General features: G+C 33.9%; 1 protein-coding gene across 1 annotated transcript; it reads right to left on the bottom strand.

Moving 5' to 3' along the window:
• Positions 1–9,517: 9,517 nt before the first annotated feature.
• On the bottom strand, positions 9,518–10,950 carry LOC145045830 (uncharacterized). Its single transcript, XM_078994137.1, has 4 exons — positions 10,622–10,950; positions 10,478–10,528; positions 10,259–10,340; positions 9,518–9,679 (listed from the first exon to the last, which is right to left on the bottom strand). Exons 1-4 carry the CDS (start codon positions 10,948–10,950, stop codon positions 9,518–9,520), a joined length of 624 nt encoding a protein of 207 aa, XP_078850263.1.
• Positions 10,951–11,170: the final 220 nt, after the last annotated feature.

The following is an 11,170-nucleotide window of genomic DNA, read 5'->3' as shown; positions in this document are numbered from 1 at the left end:
CGGTTCCAAAGGGAAGGGTCGGACGTGATTGCGCAACATCCGCTTGATTTTTATTCTTCATTGTTATTTGGATTTACTCTAATGTTGAGAATATTTATATTGTGGTTGGTTTTGGAACATTTGGTTGTATCTTTTTGGGTGTTTTGAAAATGAAAATTTAATGATATTTTTGGCTCGTTACAACGATAATGCAAATGAAATGAAAGTATGTTAGTATTTATTTGACTTTGTCCTTTCTACCTGTGGAATTTACTTGCAGATGCTTAGGAGAGAAGTTTATGATTATGATATGTTATGAACTAGTTGTGAGAATCGCGTATTACATGACTTAATTTAAAAAAAAAAAAAAAGTTAACTATGAAAGTCTAAGCAACTGAGAACTTTGAATTTATAAGAAAATAAGAAATATAATGAATTACTAAAATGGAAATGTTTTGTATCTTTCAAATTTAAACAAATAATTTAAATAAATAAACAAAAGAAACTAATAAACTTTAATTTAAAAATTTTGAAATTAAAAAGTAAGCTCATTAATTAAATTGATATCAAATTATTAGTATACTAGCTGTGAGACCCATGTGATACATGAGTTTATTCAAAAAAAAAACTATGAAAATCTAAAAGTTTAGAAAATTTAAATTTATATAAAAAAATTAATTATTAAAATTGAAGTATTTATTTATATTTTATATTTATATAAATAATTTAAATAAATAAACAATCAAAACAACTGGATTCAATTTAGAAGTATACAAATTATAAGGAAAGTTACATTATTGAATTGAATATGCATTTATTATATATTTATTATATTAAAATATTATATGGAATTTTATAAAATGAAAAACCACAAGATGACATGTGGATATAATTTAATCTAAAATTACCACAAAATAACATGTGGCATAACGCATCAGAAGATGACATGTGGCAACATCATTCTTATTTATTAGGGTATATTTATTATAATTTTGACAATAAAATATTATATGAAATTTAATAAAATAAGAAAACCCATAAAATGACATGTGGAAAAAAAATTAATTCAAAATTAACACAAATTAACATTTGTCAAATTGAAGGAGAGCATGCCATGTGGTAAAATTGTAACGTTCCAAAATTTAAGACTAAAAATTTCTTTTATAAAACATTACTTAAAACATAATTATCAATCCATAGCATAATCAGAGTAAAACATTCCCAGGCTATCTAATCTATGGTTTGTGACATGCGATCACCCCGAGCTGTTCCCTCCGCTACAGGAAGTACCTGAAACCAAAACTGAAAACCGTAAGCACGAAACTTAGTGAGTTCCCCACCCTACCACATACCATGCATAACCACATACTACACATACTGGACCACGCCCGATATCCTAGGCCTCGCCCGCTACAACAACCCCGTTGCTACAGGCCCCGCCTGGCTTTGAGCCCTGCTCGGATACAGATCTGTTTCACTTAAGCCTCGCCTGTCACAGGGCCTCGCCCGCTAACATATAATAGCACATAAACATACCACAACACATAAGCTAAACATACACTAATGGATCCTGTCCTAAGGCCTCGCCTATCCTGGGCCTCGCCCTTGTCCTACTGCTGATGAGTCATGGAACCCCGTCCACGCTCCTACTGATAGTGAGATACGGGACCAACCCACTCTCACTCCTTCCCTAACTTGGTCCTCGCCGCTGTTCTGCTACTGATGAGATGTGGAACACCATCCACACTCTGCTATTGTTGAGATACGAGACCTCGCCCACACTCACCTCCCTACCAGGCACATACATGTATCACACAGACAACAAGTATAAACTATCATACAAACAAATCCTTGGGCACCCGCCCGCTATCATTAGACCTCGTCCCGAATATCATACTATCATATTGTGCTGGTGGTTGTCGAGGCCAACACAAATAATAACCCTAAATATTACACACTAAAATAGTGTATAGTGGTAAAGGGATCGAATCCACGGAGACTGGTTCAATTTGATAACTATATGAAAAATCTCTTTGTAAAATACTTGGAATATGACAATAAATTAAAAATGGGGGTTTTGATGTTTTGAAAATACTTGAAACAAACTAGAATTAACTATGATTTAAATAGACAATTGCAACAAAAATAAGAATTTGATGTAAAATCAATAAGGGAAAGATGGTTGACTTAAAGTTTTCTCACTTTGACTTTTGATGAACATATCATTAGAATTCAATGGTGCAATACTTGTTTTAAATCCTCAATTTGGCTATAGTAATCCAAGGAGCTTGAGATTACCTAGACTTTTCTTAATTGTTGAAATGGCTAGAGAAGCTCATAACAATTTCCTTAGTCAAAGTCACTAATTTCAAATAGCATGTAACTAGTGAAAGTCAACTAGCATTAAGAACCAAAAAGTCACCAAATCCAAGAGGGGTCAAATGCTTTCACCACCATATTGGAGGAAATGTTTTTATGATTGTGTGAAGCAAAAACAACACAAAAATCATTTGTTGCTTGCTAATTTGAGGATCCTTTACTTAATCAAGAAATTAGCCAACTAATCACCACAAACACATTTAAACTCATGAACTAAAACATACAAGTAATGATAAGATGTTAAAACACAAAACATTTCCATAAAGATTCAAGAACATGTTCATGGATTCTTCAACATTCAACAAAAGTTCAAAGGATTAACCAAAAGTCAACCAAGATTTGCTTAGCCAAGCATGGCTAAACCCAAAGAAACAAAGTTAGAGAAATTTGTACCAAACATTAAGCAAGAATCAAGAGGTAAAAATATGATGTTCTTCAAGGGTTCTTGGCCTTCAAAAGTCTTCAAAACTCCAGAGAGAATCTTCAAAAATCGGATGTCCAAGAGTATGCAAAAGATGGGCACCAACCTTCCTCAAATAGCTCAAAAGAAGAATTTCCGAAATTTCCCCTGCAGGAGGTTACGCGACCCGTGTGCTCTTGCGCGGGTGGGTTGCGCGGTCCCTGGATGTAGCATCTTTGAGGTTTTGGGCCTCCATAGCTTAGCCCAATTGGCTTAGATCGAATCCAATCACCTCCTAGCCCATTTTCTTCAAGTTTTTCTTCATTTTAAGCCCAATTTGACCTCTCCAAATCCTCCAAAGCTCGTGAACTCGCCCGATTAATAATTTACGTACGCTTGAATATTCCCCCGCATCTTGCAAATTTAAAGTTTATTTCTCTCCAAGTCTTCAAATAATCATCAAGATCACTCCATGCATCATCTCCACTACCCATCAAGCCCAACGTCATTTTTGTCTACCAAATCTCATCGCCTCCTATACGTCCCGAACACTCCCGCTCCGCTAGACCCGAAAACCTGCAATTATGCTCACAAGATTCGAGAGTACCCGAAATAGTCATAAAATAACAAAAAGGGAAAATATGCATGGAAATTATCTAAATTATGAATGAAATATGCTAAAATAAACTATTAAAAGAAGCAAACAAAACTAACTATCATGTGCCTAGGGCTAACCCTGGGTCTTCTACTCATAACTACATGGGCCGGCATTGTGGACTTAGACCCATTCACACAAAGGGAAACTCACCTGCACTTGCTGAACTTGCTGATAACCCCTCTAGGTGCTGCCCGACAACTCTCTGAACTCCTGCTCCACTAGCTCCCCGAGCTACCAATATCAATGCAACACTTAGTCTAACTATCCCCCGAAAGTTAACTAAGTCAACTCTGATCAACATCAAAGTCTTGGTCAAAGTCAACCTTCCTGTTTAACCCTACTCTTTGAGTCAGCCTACTGACTCGCCGAGTTCATATGCTCAGAGTCCTTCCATTCATGACTTAACTCGCCGAGTCAGTCCATGATTCGCCGAGTCTACCGATTTCCGAGTCCTGACCTGTCCAACTCATCGAGTCTCCACTCGACTCACTGATTCGAGTCTCAACTCGAAGGGATTAGGGGTTTCACATCCTGACTCGTCGAGTCCAAGAACTAACTCGCCGAGTCCAAGCCAATCTTCAACAGACTCGTCGAGTTGTTCTTCCAACTCGTCGAGTTCCTGCCTATCTTCATCCAACTCGCCGAGTCCACCCATGTGACTCGTCGAGTACATTCAAATCTTCATACATGCAAAGGACTTTTGAGTCATGCATGGACTCCAAACCGTAGATCTGCCCTTCCCAAGCCTATTCCTCACGTAAAGTTGCAAACTTTACGTGTAGAGAAGGAGATCTAAGCTAAACACACCATAAACTAGGGTTTAGGGCAAGGAGGCTCTATAATCAACTCACGGGAAGTTACTTTTTGCTTCACTAGGCCAAAATGAGCTTAGATCCGAAGTAGCAACCTCAGATATGGTTTTAACAACTTAAATGAATATCTAAACATGGCTTAAAAGCCCCAAAACTCATAACTAGAATAGATCTAAATGAAGGAAACGACTTAGTACCTTCAATAACTCTGAAAGGTTCCACAAACTCTGGATCTAAGGCTAATCCTTGAAGCTTCAATGATTTCCCTCTTCCCTCTTCCTTCAAATCACCCAAAAATGGCTTGGAAGCTTGAAAGAGTAACAATGGGGATTAGGGTTCGGTAATCTGGGTTAGAGAGGCAGTAAAGCAACCCTAGGGAAAAGAATAAGACACTTAAATAGGGTCGAAGTCCCAGATTTAGGGTTTTCCTCGCTCAGACCAGACTAGCCGAGTCTCCTTAGCCAACTCGCCGAGTCGGTCACTTACTCCTTGACCCGGATCCTGCTCGGACTCGCCGAGTTCCTCCTTGGACATGACGAGTCATCCCTTAAACTTAGGGTTTCCTTTCCTTTCTTGGCCTTCCTGACTTTGGGTGTTACAAAAATAGTTCTTTATTTATTAGGGAGGATTATTTATTAATTTTTTAATTTGGCTTTTTTTTTATTGTGTTTATATCTTTTCTTTATAATTATTTAAGAAGTTTAGTCAATTATTTTATAAAAAATAATAAAGAAAGGAATGGTCATTTTTATCATTTTGCATAACAATTCAAATGTTTCAACCAAACAACATTTTATATTTCAAATCTTCAAAATTCAGAATCTCTTAGAAATTCAAACCTTTTATAAATTCACATCTTAAAAATTTAGATCTTGCCAATGAGCCCTAACTATGGTGTAATTTATTTTCAAAGATCATTGCTAGTGGGTTACTCAAAAACAATGTTACCATTATTAGTTTTAAAAGTCTAATAATCACTACGGAACCAGCTAATTAATTCATTCCATCAGTATTAACCAAGAAATTGTAAAAGTCAATCGGTTAAATTGCATAATTAAGGAATAAACATTTGTCGGATTTTATTATAAATGCATACTTTTGTTTATTCTCTTCGAGCATAAGTCAGCTTCACACAGAAGTTCTCAACAGAACTTCCTATCTTGGTTATTTTCCTCTCTGAATGACCAATAGCCATCCACTGCTTCACCACATCAAGTAGCTTCATTTCCGGGGCAAGAAGTTTCCCATTCAAGAAGATACCAACCTGTTCAGATTATTTAAAATATAATCCATTAAAGAAAATATTTTTGTCAAACAAAAACATGAAAAAGAATAACAAATACATATCTATGAGACAATGACATCCTTGTTCTATTAGTGAAGTCTATATTGTTGAATCTCCATGGAAAAAGAACAATTAATGGACAACTGAACTCTAATGAAAACTGAAGTTTTTTAGGCATACAAAACTCAGCTTATTGTATGTAGTTAAGAGTTGCATGGTTCAATGTTTATGCAAGAACGCATAAGAAACGCAAAACATACTCTCTAACAGTTTCATGTTTTTTAGTTATTAGATTTACATGTGGACAATATCCTTCTGCCTATGAAATATTGTTCATTATAGCAATTTGTGCATGATTGATCTTTAAATTTGGAAATCATGGGATTTTCATGGACTTGAGGTCGGGGTCTTGGTGGGGTGCCTATGGTAATCCCTTTATTGTTGTATCTTCATGGCAACTCCCATAGATCGGTGCTTTAGCTGGTAACTCAATCATTTTCTCTTTCCCCTTGTTGCTGGTTATAGCCTGCTTGGACAACTGAAGCTGCCATATACATATTTAAGCCAACAAAAAAAGAATTTTGGATTAGTTCTACAAGTCTAGACTTTAGCAATCTGAATGGAGTGGGCATAGTCATTTGTCATTGTTCCGAGAGAATGGATTAGACATACCTAATTCGAGAGTATGGATTAGGTAAATATGTTAATTTTTGATCCGAGAGTATGAATCGTGTCGTTGTAAGGATCGACGAGGTGGGGTAAAATTGCTTATATGAGGTGAAATTGTATATATTATGAGACATATATATATATATATATATATATATATATATATATATATATATATATATATATATATATATAACATTGTGAGATTTTGATCCCTATGTACTCAACATGTTTCACAACCTGACCCACTCAGTTTATTTGTATCATAGGTGTCGATATGAAGATACATTACACTGAGAGATTAAAGGAGGTGCAAATCATTAGCGTAAATGAATGTAAGTTTTTTTATGCTTATGTATCTGCATTGAAGATGACATCCTAATGTTTTAATATAAACAAAATACATTTCTTCGAAAATGATTTGATAATAACTTTATCATGTTTTCTAGGAACAAATTCTGCTATATGATTCTTTAAAATGGATACTCTGGTTTTCAAATAAAGCATAAACAAATCGGTCTTTTTCTGGCCGAGAAGTTGGGATGTGACATTTCTTCAAGCAAAAGTTGAGAGCGAGCTTTATTACATCTGGGTAGTGGGTCCGATTGCTAAATGACAGTGGAAATGGTGTTGAAATTTCCTTTTGTAAGGCCGGAAACTAGTTGGAGCACCATCTTCGTTTCTAACATTGGCGAGCTGATCTGAAAGATTTTTTAGACGAGCTTAGTAATTTGACACATTGGAGAACGCGGATAGGCGAGTGTTGTTAAACTGCTCTTCAGGATAAACAACCCTGGTAATTCTATTATCTTGCAAAATTTCTTGAAGACGGTTCCAAAGTTGACGAGCGGTTGTGTCAGGTCTCACGATCGATTAGAGCAAATCAATGGATATGGTGCTGTAAATCCATGATTTAACAATAGAATCAAGACAATTCCATGTTTCTTCATTGATGCCTACTGGTTGCAGAGTGTTCGGATCAATGTGATCAAGAAGATTGTCAGCACACATGGATTTGAAATAGTTCAACGCACGAAGCATATTGATCATCGGTTTGATTCAAAATGAGAGGGACAACATTCTTAATGTTAGTGACAGTGAATGTTGGGTGGAATGGTGTCTTGTCGGAATCAAAAGATTCTCCTGGTGCTACCATGTTTGATGAGAAGGATGTTAGAGAAGAAGAGGGCATCGACGACTAGGCCTAGGGCAAGGCTCTGATACCATAAAAAATGGTATTCCTTATTGATTCTTCTCATTACACAAAATCAATTATAAATACAAAACCATTCCTGTAAATAAGGAAAGGATATACATTGTAAAGGGTAAAATCAAATAGAAAAATATAGAATGTATATATCGTCTAAGAACTTTGATCGTTGACTTTTTTACCTTGTTTTTTTGGTTAAATTGCTAGTTCTAAAGTGTAGACTAAGGTGTGACGCTGTGTAATTTGATTGGTGGACTGTAACACCTATTTCATGACGTTGAGTTGTGATTTGTATGACTTTGTGAGAGAGGTGAGTCTTCTCACTATACCTTGTAGGATGCTAGTTGTCTTTGTGACTACTGCATGTATGTTGGGTAGGACATTTTTGTGTGCTATGTGGGGTCCGTTATGATGGGTGGGCCCAAATATGTGGACGGTCCCCGATGTTATGTATGATAGGTGTTATTTTGATGAACTCACTAAAATTTGCGCTTACGGTTTTGTGGTTTAAACATTTTAGGTACTTCTGATTCCAAAGGTAAGGGTCTTACGTGATCGCGCGACATCCCCTTGATTATTATACTTCATTGTTATTTGGATTTACTCTACTGTTGAGAATATTTATATTGTGGTTGGTTTTGGAACATTTGGTTGTATCTTTTTGGGTGTTTTGAAAATGAAAATTTAACGGTATTGCTCGTTACAACCATAATGCAAATGAAATGAAAGTATGTTAGTATTTATTTGACTTTGTCCTTTCTAGCTGTGGAATTTACTTGCAGATGCTTAGGAGAGAAATTTATGATTATGATATGTTATGAACTAGTTGTGAGACCTATGCATTACATGACTTAATTAAAATAAATAAATAAATAAAAATAACTATGAAAGTCTAAGCAATTGAGAACTTTGAATTTATAAGAAAATAAGAAATATAATGAATTATTAAAATGGAAATGTTCTTTATTTTTTAAATTTAAACAAATAATTTAAATACATAAACAAAAGAATTGCTAATAAACTTTAATTTAAAAATTTTGAAATTAAAAAGTAAGCTCATTAATGAAATTGATATCCATTTATTACTATACTAGTTCTGAAACCCATGTGATACATGATTTTATTTAAAAAAAAATAATAACTATGAAAATCTAAAAGTTTAGAAAATTTGAATTTATAAACAAAAAATTAATTATTAAAATTGAAGTATTTATTTAGCTTATAAATTTATATAAATAATTTAAATAAATAAACAATCAAAACAATTGGTTTCAATTTAGAATTAGACAAATTATAAGGAAAGTTACATTATTGAATTGAATATGCATTTATTATATTAAGATATTATATGGAATTTTATAAAATGAAAAACGACAAGATGACATGTGGATATACTTTAATCTAAAATTACCACAAAATGACATGTGACATAATGCATTAGAAGATGACATGTGACAACGTCATTCTTATTTATTGTGGTAGATTTATTGTAATTATTATATTAAAATATTATATGAAATTTAATAAAATGAGAAAATCCATAAAATGACTGGAAAAAAAAAATTAATTCAAAATTACCAAAAATTAACACTTATCAAATTGAAAGAGAGCATGCCATGTGGCAAAAAAGTTATTTATTTATTTGGAAGGATTAGTTCTTACTTATTTAATTTGGATTTCGTATTGTGTTTATATCTTTTTTTATAATTATTTAATTAGTTTAGTCAATTATTTTATAAAAAAATAATAAAGAAATTAATGGTCATTTTTAGCATTTTGTATAAAAATTCAGATGTTTCAACTAAACAACATTTTAAAATTCAAATCTTCAAAATTCAGAATCTCTTAGAAATTCAAATCTTTTATAAATTCACATCTTAAAAATTTAGATCTTGCCAATGAGCCCTAATTACTATGGTGTAAGTTATTTTCAAAGATCATTGCTAGTTGGTGACTCAAAAACAATGTAACCATTATTTGTTTTAAAAGTCTAATAACCACTACGGAACCAGCTAATTAATTCATTTCATCAGCATTAACCAAGAAATTGTAAAAGTCAATCGGTTAAATTGCATAATTAAGGAATAAACATTTGTCGGATTTTATTATAAATGCATACTTTTGTCTATTCTCTTCGAGCATAAGTCAGCTTCACACAGAAGTTCTCGGGAGAACTTCCTATCTTGGTTATTTTCCTCTCTAAATCAACAATAGCCCTCCACTGCTTAACCACATCAAGTAGCTTCATTTTCGGGGCAAGAAGTTTCCCGTTCAAGAAGATACCAACCTGTTCAGATTATTTAAAATATAAGCCATTAAAGAAAATATTTTTGTCAAAAAAAAAAAAACATGAAAAAGAAGAACAAATACATATCTATGAGACTATGACGTCCTTGTTCTATTAGTGAAGTCTATATTGTTGAATCTCCATGGAAAAAGAACAATTAACGGACAACTGAACTCTAATGAAAACTGAAGTGTTTTAGGCATACAAAACTCAGCTTATTGTATGTAGTTAAGAGTTGCATGGTTCAATGTTTATGCAAGAACGCATCAGAAACGCAAAACATACTCTCTAACAGTTTCATGTTTTTCAGTTATTAGATTTATATGTGGACAATATCCTTCTACCTATGAAATATTGTTCATTATAGCAATTTGTGCATGATGCATCGAAGGCTGCATATTTCAATGCACTTTGTCCCCTCAGCACTTGAGAAGGAATTTAAATTTACTAAAGTATATATGTTTAAAAACCTTTAACTAAAATCCACTCAGTGGAGATCATGAGAAATGAACGATACTTCTTTGGTGAATGGAACCAAAGTTATATGCAATTAATTCAATAAGAAAAATTAGAACATACCTCCTGTTGGCAAACATGCTTAAGTTGCAACACGATATACTTCATGAGAATAGACACATCTGGATTACAGTTCTCCTCCATGCTAGAATAATTTGTTGTTAATCATTACATGCAAGTTACAAAGACCAGAAAAATGAATGCCAAGAATTTATTTCCTAATGAACTGGCGAATTATATGAACATTAAACAACATTATACCGGAAAGGCCAATGTACTTACATTATATGTACGTACGGTTCCACTAGGAGTTGCAGAGTGTTCTTTCTATTCCTATGGAATCAAAGATAAGAAAATAAAAAAGATAAGATAGTGCAGATACTATTAGCTATATGATTAAATTTAAAAAGAATCTTTATTTCTCACTGATCACAGGAAGGAGTTAAACTGAACCAAACAGAATGCTTCTTTTTAGCTGGATTCAGATGTATTCCAGCGTCAACCACACCTTGTGGACAAATCCTGTTCCAACAAAAAGGTTCAAGTTCACCGATATTTTGCTGCTTATTTCTCCTGTTTCGTTTTTTGATTCCTGTCCTCGTATCCGTAGATGATTGATCTTTAGATTTGGAAATCATGGGATTTTCATGGACTTGAGGTGGGGGTCTTGGTGGGGAGCCTATAGTAATCCCTTTATTGTTGTATCTCAATGGCAACTCCCACAGATCGGTCCCTTTAGCTGGTAACTCAATCATTTTCTCCTTCCCCTTGTTGCTGGTTACAGCCTGCTTGGATGACTGAAGCTGCCATATACATATTTAAGCCAACAAAAAAGAGTTTTGGATTAGGTCTACAGGTCTAGACTTTACCAATCTGAATGCCAAAAATGACTGATGATTATATAATAATTAGACTCAAGGATCAAGTGATCATTGTATTATTGATAATATGTACTGTCTCAGAATTATATCAATG

The sequence above is a fragment of the Lactuca saligna genome, chromosome 5 (assembly GCF_052625555.1).
Source record: "Lactuca saligna cultivar CGN05327 chromosome 5, ASM5262555v1, whole genome shotgun sequence".
Classification (NCBI taxonomy): domain Eukaryota; kingdom Viridiplantae; phylum Streptophyta; class Magnoliopsida; order Asterales; family Asteraceae; genus Lactuca; species Lactuca saligna.
The sequence above is the reverse complement of the archived record's forward strand: the minus strand, read 5'-3'. Positions and strand labels throughout refer to the sequence as shown.